Source organism: Eulemur rufifrons, chromosome 7 (genome assembly GCF_041146395.1).
Source record: "Eulemur rufifrons isolate Redbay chromosome 7, OSU_ERuf_1, whole genome shotgun sequence".
NCBI lineage: Eukaryota > Metazoa > Chordata > Mammalia > Primates > Lemuridae > Eulemur > Eulemur rufifrons.
Window position 1 is genome coordinate 187,607,753 of NC_090989.1, and position 13,194 is coordinate 187,620,946.

At 50.4% G+C, this 13,194-nt stretch overlaps 1 protein-coding gene across 2 annotated transcripts in view; it reads right to left on the bottom strand.

Moving 5' to 3' along the window:
- Positions 1-917: 917 nt before the first annotated feature.
- SRGAP3 (SLIT-ROBO Rho GTPase activating protein 3) overlaps positions 918-13,194 on the bottom strand; it is a 242,153-nt gene continuing 229,876 nt past the window's right edge. For both annotated transcript variants that reach the window (XM_069473851.1, XM_069473850.1), the window contains exons 20-22: positions 12,787-12,936; positions 10,414-10,741; positions 918-6,240 (exon numbers count right to left, since the gene is read on the bottom strand). In XM_069473851.1, coding sequence (XP_069329952.1) covers positions 5,827-6,240; positions 10,414-10,741; positions 12,787-12,936 — 892 coding nt within the window. In that variant the 3' untranslated portion in view covers positions 918-5,826. The remainder of the gene's footprint in view (positions 6,241-10,413; positions 10,742-12,786; positions 12,937-13,194) is intronic.

Below are 13,194 nucleotides of genomic sequence, written 5' to 3' on the forward strand. Positions count from 1 at the left end.
TAGTTGCATAACAGAGGAGTCCAGAATTAACAAGAGACCACCACTGAAACATGAGTGATTTTGGTAGGAATGACAGAGTGGCTGAGGCCGGCAAAAGACCTTATTCTTTTCTGCAAAGAGGTCCTTGCGTGAAGACCCACCAGAGAGTTCATCAGAAAGGACAGGCCCTGGAGTCCAGCAGCAGGCAGCAATCTACCTTAATTGAGAGACCTCGCCTCCGATCCTGATGTAATAAGCATAAACAATGAGAAGCAGTAGGATAAACTTGTAAAGAGCATGGCTTTGGAGTCAAGACAGGCTGGGTTCAAATTATGGTTCCTTCATTTCCTAGCCTAATCTTGGGCAAGCTGCTTAACCTCTCAGAGCCTGTTTCCTCATTTGCAGGATGGAGTTTAATAATGGTACATACCTTCAATGGATGTACTGAGAATGTGATGAGAAAATGCAGGTAAAGGATTTAATCTAATGCCTGGGACAGAAAAAAATTCACACACACACACAGAGGTAAAACAAAAGTCTAAGAGGCTGTATCACACGTGTGGATGACAAACACTAAAATGTTGCATGTGCCTTGACATATCAGTATTTTGTGGCCTCTGATGATTTGTCTTAAACGTTTGAAGACACTTTCTGCACATGAAAGCTCCGCTCCCAACTTGCTTTTGCCTGGACGTTTCCAGTCTGTTTTCCCAGCAGTCATCCTGTAGTCATTAATACCTTCTTCAGTTAGCTCAACAGTTGAAGCAGTTCTCCTCATAACCTTGACCTTCACTTTGTTGGAGCTGAGCTACAGGACAGTTCAGAGCTGGTTACCGGGGAAAGCACGAAGACAGTGTGGCCTGGAGGGTAGGAACTCCCCCTGGGACCTCTCCACCCCTGATGTGCCACCTCACCCTTTCAAAAACCACTGGAGCGTGTTTGAGAAAAGTTAAGCTGTTTTATTTCACAGGGTAGCTCCACGTCAAACCAGCAGGCACCATCAGAATACGCAACAGAGGATCCAGTCAGACACTCTATGGGACGGGCGTTTGGTCGTAAGGTAGAGAAATGATATCCGGAAGAGGGCAACACTTATCATCACATGGGGACAGGCAACCAGCAATTTCCTAGGGTGGTTTTGGTTTGTTTTTCCTGTCACAATTTGGGGAGGAAGGAAACCAAAGGAAACAAAATAGACCAGCCACTCTGAAGCAATCAGAATCAAACCTATTGCCAAACCATGTAAACAGTCCCACTGCCGGGAACTAGGGCCTGAGCAGAAACTCTGGCCAGGATCTACTTCCGTCCGAGGAAGGAAAGTGCACTCTGGTTGTTCTGGTTCAAGGAACAGCTTTGTTATTTGCCTGGGACAGTTCACACAGAAAAGAGGTGTCAGCGAGGGGCAGCGATGGCCATTTGGCCATTTGGAACAGTGGGACACTGGCAGATCAACCTCAGAGAGGCCAGGAGGACTGAGACCTGACAGCAAAGTCCCTTCTCTCAGCTCCCCTGGGCAGCTTTGGGTGTGTGGGGAATTCTCTACGTGGCTGCTCGGAAGCGAGGAGATCCCAGAGAACCAGGGAAGTTGACAGAAACATCACCATTAGCTCTGCACAGCAGAAATCGGCGAGGCAATACCTCGGCTCACCCCTTCCTGACATTTCCGCCTGCCGCCCCCCGCCTCTCAGCCCAGCAGGGCCCGGCACCATGGTTGTGAGCCCGCCATTCTTCCTTGTGCGTTTCTCAGGAGAGTGAGGCATTGGCTCTAATGTGGAACCATCTGGATGTGTGAAAAGTTAGGAATAGAAAGACTGAGAGGAAGAACCCTCCCATTAGTCCTCACGGTTTTCCATTAGCCGTGCACATGCACTGAGTGCCCAATAACGACCAGGTCACGCGAAGTCCTCAGCATTCATGCCCCCTGGATGAGAAAGAAACACACCCAGCAAGGCACTCCAGGGGGCTCCGACAGAGAAGAAAGCCCCACATCAAGGCCCTTCCCCATACTGGCTCCCCTTCGTGTACCACAAACGAGTTTTAAATGTTTGTAAGGCAGATCTCTGAACTGCTGGTTCCAGCCGATAGCCAAAGGATGGCTCAATTTCCCTGTGTCTCTTCCCACTCCGATTTCTTCATGGAATAGAAACCTTGTATCCCTTGGGAATCCGTTTCTCTCCTGACCCCTGGCCTGGTGACTTCAGAAAAAAGACTCCCAATTCCCAAGCCCACAATTCCGTCCAATTGTGTGCACTCTGTCCGGGGTTCAAAAGGCGCTTCAAGGTGAGAAATCGTTAGCACTGAAAACAAGGAAAGGCAAGAATTTTTCATAGAATCCCACAGCTCAGAGCAGCTCTTTAAGAGGAAAAGGGAATAAGGGGGGGGAGGAGGGTAGGAAGCACAGCTTGTTCTCAATTTTATCGGAGAAAGGTCTTTAGCGGCAGCTGGGCCACAGGCCCAGGAAACTAGACCAGGAATTAATTGTCTTTGGTCAGTTTTAAATGAACATCTTGCTGGTTCATTCCTAAAATAGACTGAACATCGGTTACACATAAAGACAAAAGGCTCGACCTCAGGATAAATCGAAGGTTAAGAAAAGAAATCATTCCGTGAAGCAAAAATAAATGCCCGTTATCAACTAACTGATCAGTACAGCTTTCAATAATGATGATGAACAAGTAGGTAAACACCACTTTCCCTTGTACAATTGGTTATATTGAGGACTACTAACTAGGTTACTACATTTCCCCCACACTCACTGTACAGTTAGGTTTCTGGTATTTGTTTTTACATTGATCTATCTACTAGGTGCAAAGATTTGGTGAGTGGCATTGGCTATAATTTAATTGTAGCCTTTTGAAAAATTACAGTTTCACATTTTAACAGTTACTTTCCAGCATTTAAGCAAATACAGCAATATATAGTGGACTAAAACAGGCAGGAGTCAAGAAGAGAATGCCAATGTTCCGTGAACATTGATGGGGTTGAGTGATGTGCAGGGTAACTGAGACATGCATAGAGCCAGATGAGAAAGTGGGAGCGGGAGACATGGAAAAGTATTTTTCCATTTGGTTCTGTGTCAAGCCTCAGAGTTGGGGCTACTGGATGCGTGGGGATATGTCTGCTATCTGTGTGTGCGCTTCCCTAAATGTGAACTCATCAGCCATTTCCCGATGGAAGAAATAGTTGGTTAAAGATAACAGCTAAGCCTCTAGCTTCAGGGAATTCAGTGAAAGGCAGGTCCATTTTCAGCAAGGAAAATGGAATCAGTCAATTCGCAGAAAAATCCACACGGTCTGACTGGTGTTATGTATATCAGGCAAGAGATTCATCTACTCAGTTTTTGATTTTCATCTGGTGGTCATGGCAGAGAATGTGACATCTTGCTTGGGAGTCTACTGGATGCGAGTAAGGTCTGGGAATGGCTCTGGGGTAGAAATAAAAAGTCTTGTATCATGGCTGGGCAGCATTAGCATCCTTGCAAATAAATGACTTCACAAGCCTGAGCAGCCTCTACTCTCTGCGGGCAAGTCACAACACAGCCCAAGGACTTACTCTCCCAAGCTGTAAAATGGGGATGTCTTTATGTGCTCGAGGGCAGAGGGCCTTTCATATGCAGGAGCTAAAAGAGAAGGGATGGTTCTAAGCAAAACAAGGGAGGTCAAGTTTGTCACTGGCCTCTCCCTGACATTCTCTTTTTGTGACCTTTCTTGATTCTTCCTTCCACTGTGTGGTCTCAAGTCCAGTCCTTCAGACAAGGTAGAATGGCTTTCCATTTGCACACCCAGGTATCAGTGGCTTACTAGGTCCCTCCCTTTGGGTGTATTTACCTTTTTGTGGAGGACCAGAGGAGAAGGCAAAACTTAATCCAGTGGGTTGAAATGCTAATGATGGAATTCAGGATTCTTAGTAAACTGGTAGGAAAATTCCACTGCCCTCTTCTCAAATGCCATTAGGAGGTTTCAAAAAGGTTTGGATGGTGTTTGATCTAAAAGACTTGCTATACTAATGATAATCACAAGAGCAAATGGATCGGTACAATGCTTTCCAGGCTACACAGCCTGCTCACTTCTGTTTGATCTTTATTATCCTCATTTGATAGAGCAGAAAAGTGAGGCTCCGTGAAGTGGAATGACCTGCCCAAAGTCCCCCGGCTCCTAAGTGGTGGAGGCTGGGACTCCAACTCTGCATTTTTGACTCCAAACCTCAGTGGCCTCGAGAGAGAGAGGGATGGAGATGAAACTTGGGGACAACAGGGAGGGGACCCTGGGAATGGCATGAGGTGGGGTAGTAAAAGTGAAAGTGGCCCCATTAGGGTCAGATTCACCTGTGTGCTATTATCCAGAAACAGCCCCTCTCTAGAAAACAAAGGGATCAAAGGGGGAGGTGAAATGGAATCCAATGAGAGTGACCGAGAAGGCCTTTTCCCAGCCAAGAGGCAAAGCCCAGCTAGTTGTACTTGAAGATCATGCACCGTCTCTGTCTCCATGTTCTCACCTACTGTAAATGCTCTGGAAGGAGTGGGGGAAGGGGAGGGAGAGGGAGGGGAAGGGGAGAGGCTATTTCACTTGTATGAACTGAACCATCAGTGTTCTCCAGGACAGAGAGCTCCAGGGATAACGCCCTCCTCGGCCCCTGGTCTGAACAGGGCACTTACGGCTCATGCAAGAGGGCACCAGCCAAAGTGCATCGTAGCCTGATTTTAAATGAAAATGATGTGACTAAAAGCCTCCTTGCCTGTTTAGTTCCAAATCTGACACAATATAATTAGTAGAATGAAGAAAGGAAAAATTTAAATATTTTGAAAATGATATAAGTTAAACCTCTATAGTTACCACAGATTTATTCCTACAGCGTTCCTAGGTTTTGAAGTATTCCACACCACTGTATTTTTTTTTTCCCTTTTTCCCAACCACATGTAATACTGTGCTACGACGGGGCTTAGGTTTTCACTATCCCGTTTCTACACACAAACACAAGGGTGCGGTGGTCAGGGGTCTTCTCGCCAACTTTCTCCCGTGCCTTTGGGGGTCTAGTTGGCCTTTGGCCTCCGGGTGGAAGGGCAGGGTCTCTGGGCTGGGTGGGGGAGGGGGCTGTTTTCTATGAAGGGTCCCCACCTCTAGGAGCAGCCTGCTTGGGGTACGGCCTGCCCCACCCTTCCTTGAGGGGCAGACTGTTCTGGAAGGCCACGACTTCTGGAGACAGTGGGAGACTGTTATTGTTTTTCTGCAGGTCAGTGGTATATTGCTTCATTCGCAGTTACTATGGGCCTCTAAATTCTCCCAGAAAAGTCCCTGCAAATCCCACCAAATAACTCAGTGGGAGATGTTTGGTGGCATGGGTCTGAGGTAAATCTAAGTTTCATAAAAAGAAAAAGGAAATACTATATACATTTAGTATGTGTGTGTCCAGATCTAGTATATGTATATAGATGCATAAATATATATATACACACACACCTACAGACACATACATACATATATGTGTGTATATACGCACATATATATACACACACATATAGGTATGCAGAGAGGATGTCGAGAGAGTAATTCCAGTGACGACATGTGGAGAAGCCACGTAGCACTTTGCCTGGATCGTAGCGGACACTGTGGTTGGGGCTGCTGCTCCGGCGCTCCTCGGGCGTCTTCACCCGCCAGAGGTCTGCGCGATTCCCAGGGCTGCTCGAGAGCGGCAGCCGGCGCCCGGCCCGGCTCTGCACGCACGCTCGGCTCTCCGGGCGGCCCGCTGCCCCACAAGGCCGGGATCGCTAGGAAGCCCGTGGAAGCCACCCGGCCACTCTGGGCAGTGGCGCGCCACGGTGGGCCACGGCGGTGCCGCGCATCCTGCAGGTCACATGGTGCCCGACTTGTCCGCGGAGCTGTTGGGGAACATCTTCTCGGTGGGCGTCACGGCCGGGCTGCCCACGCCTGAGCTGCTGCTGCTGCTGGACCGATGCTGGACCACCGGCCGCACGGGCCGCATGGGCGGCGGGCGCAGCTGGGCGCCGGCCAGGCGGGCCGACAGCGCTGGCTTGAAGGTGGTCATCATCTCGGTGGACGAGCTGCTGCTGCGGCGCATGGCGGCATCGGGGTCGCGGATGACGATGGTGTGCAGGGGGCTGGCGGGCTCTGAGCTGATGGGGCCTGGCGGGTTCTTCAGGGGCTCCAGGGTGTCCAGCACCACATCTGGCGCCTGCTTGACCGTGTTCTGCCTCTCGAGTTCCCGCAGCTCGTGCAGAGCCGTGCTCATGGTCTTCTCGATGTCCTGGGGACAGAGAGCGCCTGGGTTATTGGGGTCCGGAGGCCCAGGGGCCGATCCTTCCTGTCTGCAAACCAGCTCGTGGGCCCTCTTGGGGAGATTTCCCAGGAACCTCGTGGGATGGAGAGTAAGTCCCCGGGGTGGCTAATGACCACACGAGAGAATCAATGTGGGCATCCCCTGCACTCCGCCCTGCACAGGAAACAGACTTAATAAGGGCAGGTCAGACTACTGGTTAAGAGGGCAGGCTCTGGAGTCAGTCAGACACCGGTTCAAATCCTCGCTCTGCCAATTCCTTGCTATGTGACCTTAGGCAAGTTACCTCACCTGTCTGAGCCTCCAGAATCCTCATTTTTAAATTACAGGCGATTGCAATATAGACTTCAGGGGGTTGGTGCATGCATTCAATAATATGTTCCCTGTGAAGAGCGTGACATGACACCTGACAGAATAAGCACTCAAAAATAACAACAATAACAATAGCAATCGTAGCTAACACTGAGCACCAATCCAAACCCTTTCCACTAATAATTTATTTAATCCTCACACTTACAAGGTACGAACTACCATTATGCTCACGTCACACAAGAGGAAACTGAAGCTCAGACTGGTTAAGAAATTTGCCCAAGGTCACACAGCAAATTAGTAACATAACCCAAGTCTGAACCCAGGCAGTTCAGTATTATTTTTTTTTAAAAATATTTGTCCACAGAAAAATTACTTTGAAGTTATATACCTGAATATTCGCAATGTCTATCCCAGAATGTTCGCAATGTCTATCCCAGAATAGTGAGACTGCTACTCTCTTCTCTGTATTATGATTTAAAATTTTTAAAAAAATGGAAATTTTAAAAAGATAAAATCTTGTCTGCCTATGTAATTTCCAAGGTTGTTATAATATTTGAGAGCTCATCAGTAAGAGAGCTGCAAAGGACCCAGAGAGAGAGAGATGATACCCCCAGGCCAGCCTGGGCTCACCATGCCACTGGGCAGCTTTCCAAGCTCCTGTCCCCTCAAGCCAGAGGTGACACTGGAGTTGAAGGCAGCATTTAACTCAGGAGCCCTCGGACAGGGCCCAGGGCCCTGGACTTTTGAGTGAAAAGACTCCACAGCCACTTCCTGGCCCTGCAACCTTGGGAAGTCACTCCGCACCACACTTTGTTCATCTGTTAAAAGCCCACGTTTACTGTGAAGATGGACTGAGATGATGGATATGATGAAGCTTTGTAAACTGCCAGATGGTGGTTTCCAAACTCTTCCTAGCCCAAGAGTCCCTGGTCCCCATGACTGTTTACAGGGATGCCTCCACATCCAACAGATGCAAGAGGACTGGCTCGGGCCAAGCCGGGCCAGAGCCCAGCTGGCCTGGCCATCGAGGGCACAGGGAGGGATACTGCTTAAAATCACCACTGGCAGGTGCTGTGCACAGCCTCACGGAGCAATGACAACTGGTAAGACAGGCTTGCTTTTCCACGTGAGTCTGCTGAGATGGAGGGGAGCGGAGCCTGGAGATGCCGTGGCCAGCCTCTTTCCCACCTCCATCTTCTACACTCTCCTTTTCTGTCTGCAGGGGGCCTCAGCCTGCCCTGGGCCCCACAGTAGGCTCCAATCTGGCCAGGGTCAGGGTCCCAATCTTGCTCCCTTGCTGTCCCAGCCAACCCTTTTTGCTTTGTTAAGGGACTATTGATACCCCACTCATGGCTAATATTACCTTTTATGCTTCCCTGGGACAATTTACTCCTTGTCCCAGAACACTAGAAACTTTAGGAATGGGCCTTTTGTGCTTTATCCAAAAGGATTTGGGGTGTGTGTGTGTGGGGGGGGGGGGTTCTGCAGGAAGGGAGAGATGGCAGTCCCTCTCCCTGGCTTTCCCACCTCAGCCCTGCGGTGACACAGCCTGCTTTCCATGAGCTGCCCTGTTGTCACCCACTCTGCTTGAATTCAGTCCCCTATTGACCTCACGACTCTCTCTGTTTGCAGTTCAGCATGAGCTGCGAGGTGAAACTTGAATAAATAAAATATAATGACCACCCCTCTCCCACCATCCCGCATCCCCCCACCACTCTACCCTGGCAGAACAGGAGCAGAAAGACAGAAAGCTCAGAAAAAGATCAGCTGAGTTGTTTAGGCTGGAGCCTTGCATTAGTCTCAGAGGCGATGCCGTGAGTCTCCAAGCAGAGCTGCAGAGAGCTGCTGGGGATAGAGTGGGGAGGGCCATCACTCCTCACCTCTCCCAGAGTAGATCTTCCCCCTCTAATGGTCGTCTTGCAAGTTCCCCACACAGCCTCTTTAACTGGGTTCAAATCTAAATCCTAAGATATTTTGAAAGCAGAGAATTTTGGGTAACTCTACCTACTGCTTGGGGTCTCCAGGCCGCCGCTCCCCTTTGTAGCCTGCAAAGTCAAGGGCTCATCAGAGCCAATGTTGAGCAGGCCAGAGGCTGTCCAGTGGCCCTGCGCTATTTACATATCGTTCACCACGCTCTCCTATTGGCTTTTGATGGCAGCTTTCCAACTAGATAGTGTGTGGATCCCTCTGCACACTGAGAACGCATGCAGCAGTCCCCAGGTGCATTCTTTGGGCTGGTCTTGCAAAATGTTCCATGAATGAAGGTCAAAGAAGTCTGGGAGATTGGGTGTGCCCTGTTCTCTTTCCTGGAGATACACAATGCACATCCATATATTTAAAGGTTCTAAGAAGTCTTGCAGATAAGCCTTCAACATTGTCAGAGCAGCGTTCTCCAAACTTTGTTGACCACCGAGCACTTATCCCCCACCCACCTCCTAATATCCCATGGAATTAGTCTGTCCCGGGACCTTCTTTCAGAAACAGTGCTCTTATACAGCATTTGATTCTTTATGTAAAGGGCTCTGGGCCAGGCCTCAGGCAGCCCAGCCCCCATCACGAGTGGCAGAACTTTCCAAACTGGTAAAGTTTCCAGATGATGGTGGCTGCTAGGGTGATGTTCCTGCAAGGATGGAGGGCCAGTGGTGGCCTGCTTTCTCTGCTGGACCCATGCCAAGGCACTGATCTTCAGGGACCCCCTGGGGGTGGGCATCAGGACATGGGGCCAAGCTAGACCCTACAGGTGTGAATAGGAGTTCTAGCTGCCAGGTGAGTTGTTTCTGTGTTGGGTAATCTCTTGGAACCTTCCTGGCCTCCTCTAGAACACAGGCCACACTCACAACCTTTTCCCCTTCCCCTGTTGAACAGGGGTTCAAATGCCACTCTCCACAATAGGATTCTCACAGCCCAGAAGGCCGTGGTGTGTCTCTCTTACCTTAAGTGGAGATAACCTGGGGAGAGGGTGCATAATGGGCCTCCACCCCCAATTCCAGAGAGGAAAAAAGGGAAACTTTTGGAAATATAATAGAACTGTCAAAAACACATCGTATCAGTTATGTAAATTGTTAAACAAATCACAGTTCTGTTTGTTTGGCAAGTGTAAAAACCATATAAATTTCTCATCCAAGTACAAATAAATAAATTAAAAACAAACAAAAAAACCTCTAAGCACTTTGGAAGATTCTGGAACATTCTTCCCTTCCAGCTTCAGCTATTTAGTTCTTCCCACCCTTTGGGTCTCAGGTCATACCCCCCCAGGGAGGTCTCCCTGCCTGAGTGCCATCCCCACACTTTAGGCTCTCCACATGCTGTGCACCACGCCTTAAAGGCACCCAGCCCCAGTGCCGTCTCACAGCTGTGATGTCTCTCTCTTCTCAAAACTATACACTCCATGTGCCTTCGTTGTACTTTCAGTGCCCAGCACGGTGACTGTCACACAATAGATGCTCAATCAGTATTTGTCAGTGAATGAACAGATGAATGAATGAACAGAGGAATGAATGAATGAGTGCAGGAATGAACGAATAGCTCAGTCAGGTCATCTTGTGGAGAGACCTACCGTTACCCCATCCCCACAATCTGGCCAATCCCTCTCCAGTCCTGGACACTGAGGGTGTTCAGACTTTGCAGAAACCCTGGCCAGTGGCCACACCCACCCAGTGTCTGCTCCCATGGGGGGCCCACTGGGGGAAGGAAGCCAGCTCCCTCTCTGGTCTACTGGCTTAGCCTTGAGCCTGGCATAGGGCCAAGGTGGTCCCCCAATCCACAGCTTCCCACCCTGCTGCCCCTCTGGGGGTCTCGGCTGGCCCAGGCTGCCTTCCCGCTGGCCCTTACTTCTGCCAGGGCCTCAGCCTCCAGGGACTTGTGGTCCCCTAGGCTGCTGTGCCTGGTGGAGCTGCAGGTCGACCTCATCGAGTGCCCTTCGGAGAGCGCCTTCTTGTCAGGGTAGTTGATGCTGCCAGCGCTCCCGAACGTCGCCATCCTCCGCTTCTCAGGGCTCTCGATCCTCCCCCGGGTGAGGGGGATTTTGTGGGGGCTGCTGGGGCAGGCGGCGGCCCGGGGTGGCGTGTCTATGCTCGGGCCCAGGCCCCGGGGCGGGCTGTGTGTGTCGCCACCGCTTCGGCGCCTGGGGATGGCCGCTCCGTCGGATCGTAACCGCACTCTGCAAAGGAGCCAGGGGGCAGGGAGGGCATGGGGCAGAGGTCAACCCTGGCGAGTCTGAGAATGGGTCTGCCAACCCCCACGCCACATACTACATGCTAGTCTAGGGAGCAGGTACAGTCAAGCCTCATTCAGCCAGACTCCACAACTCCACATGACAGGACGGGCTTGGCACATAACGCGGCAACAGAGGGGAGGTCTAATCTGCACCCACAGAGGAATCTGGTGCTTCCAAGCTGCGGACGGTGGTGGTGCTAATCACAAAATGAATCTTGTCTACGTGGTAAGTCAAGGCCAGTAGGATTTCAGCCTGGAAACACTTTGGTGATAGTTTGGCCCATGATACATTCTGAAGCACTTCAGACACTTCCATGAATGGGCTTCTAGTGGTCTGAAGCATTGAGGCTTGACTGTACCAAAGTCACCAGCACGCTGCAAGCAAAGAAAGGGCCCCCTGGGAGCTGAACACAGTCTAATGTTTCACCCATCGCCCATCTCTCCAGAAAAGGGCTATTTCTATGAGCCCTTTTCAGATCTTGGAGAGCCAGCCGTTCAAGAGTAAGCACTGCACCACTGAATACCCCTTTCCCACCTCAGGGATGCTCTGGGGGAGTGAAAGAGGGATTTGAGGGTATGTCAGGAGGGTGCACCCTTCCCCTGAGTCTGCCACATGTTTTCCTGTGTCCTCTTGCACATCCACCTTATTAATCTGTTGAATGGGCATGATATTCCTTGCCCACCTTTGAACGCACGTTGAAGATAAAAGGTTCTACACACAGGAGATTTTAATGCATCCCATGGAGGTCACCAAAGATTGTGAGGACCTAGTGAGGGGAGGGAAGGCTGGAAGTGGCCAGGAGGTAGGGGGAGGTGGTGTATTGGGAATGGGTTGTGACTAGGGACCAAGTCCAATGTGGTCATCCGCACTTCAGATCCTAGTGCCACCAGCCAAGCTAAGCAGTGCCCGTGAGTGCCCCGAGAAGACCAAAGCAGAGCTACTGAGAGGAAGAAGTACTGAGAAAGGAAGAACAGGAAGAAGGGAGACGAGGGAGGGAAAGGGAGAGGGGAAGAGAGGTAGAGGATACGATCCTCCTAGAAGTCAGGGGACCATGACATTTTCATCTACCTACCCCAGCCTTGCACTTCCCTACCCTTCCCAATTCTACCACCTGTCACAGTGCCCTGAGCTATTTGCTGAATTGAACAGAATCTGCTGAAAAGAGGCTGAATCAGGACATCTGCTGAAATAAACTCATGAAAGTGTGTTCCCGTTGTGACTGATTTTTTTTTGGCTCTATCTGCAAATACCCACACATGTGGGTTTGTCACATGACCCTTCCACTGGAAAAAAACATAGAATATGACATTTTGAGAGTCTGATTTAAAAAGCAGTGAGAAACTCTCAGCTTTTCTTTTTCTTTTCTACTCATTTCTTCATTTGTTTATTTTTTTACCAATCACATACTTTGGAATATACCTGTTCTCAGAATGACTGTGCAGCTCCTTGTCTGGTAGAAAGGTCACGTGACACAGCCCAGCCCACACGTGGGGAGTAAAGAAATTGGCAAATCTGCTCCCACCAAACAAGTGGGTGGAATCAAGTGTCAATTTCCCCCAACACGTGAATAGGTGCGGGGTTGCTGTTTCTGTAGTGCATTTGGGGAGCATGTGCACTTTAAATTTTTAAATATAACAGCTCAGGTTTTCAACAGAAAGCTGGGAGGAGGTGCGGGAACTGGAGAGAGGCAGGAAAAATCGTTGCCAATTTGCATCTCTCTCATTTATTATTATTGTTTTAAATAAAAAGCACTGAGTTCCCAACGTATGTCTTTCCTCCTCCTTCTTCCCCTGCCACTCCAGGCTGGATCATTTCATACCTGGCATTCTGGGCCCATGCCAGCTGGCCTGCCGAGGGTGCACAGTGTCACACCCCGTGGGGAACAGGGGCTGCAGCCACCCACGTCTCCGCTCCCTGCCCCCTTGCTTCCCCCGTCAGACACGAGCAGGCACGGCACTAGCAGGAAAAAATGGATCCCTGTTTCCTACCGGCCCATCACCCCCCCAAAGCCGTAATCCGAGATGTGCTCCGTGGGGGACTGGAGGTCGTTTTTGGAGGACGCCTTGTCATCCAGCAGTGGCCCGCTGCTGGCCTCGCTGTCAGCCTTCTGGCTCAGGCTGTCGGAGAAGGCATCGTCCCTGGGGAGAAGACAGACGTGAATTGGAAGTGCCTCCTGCGAGAGAGCCGGGATGTACAAGGCTCCTTCACACCTGTCTGAGTGGCTGAACCAACACCCGTGTGACAACTAATTTGTGCCCACAGCTCGGAAGGAGCCCCCTGCCCACTCAGTGCCTTCCTACTGTGCATACCACAGCAACGCTCCTGGAGTTGGTTCCCACAGCAGGAGACCCCTTCGGTTCCAGCCCCACACCTACCTCCCGCTCTCCCCTCCTCTA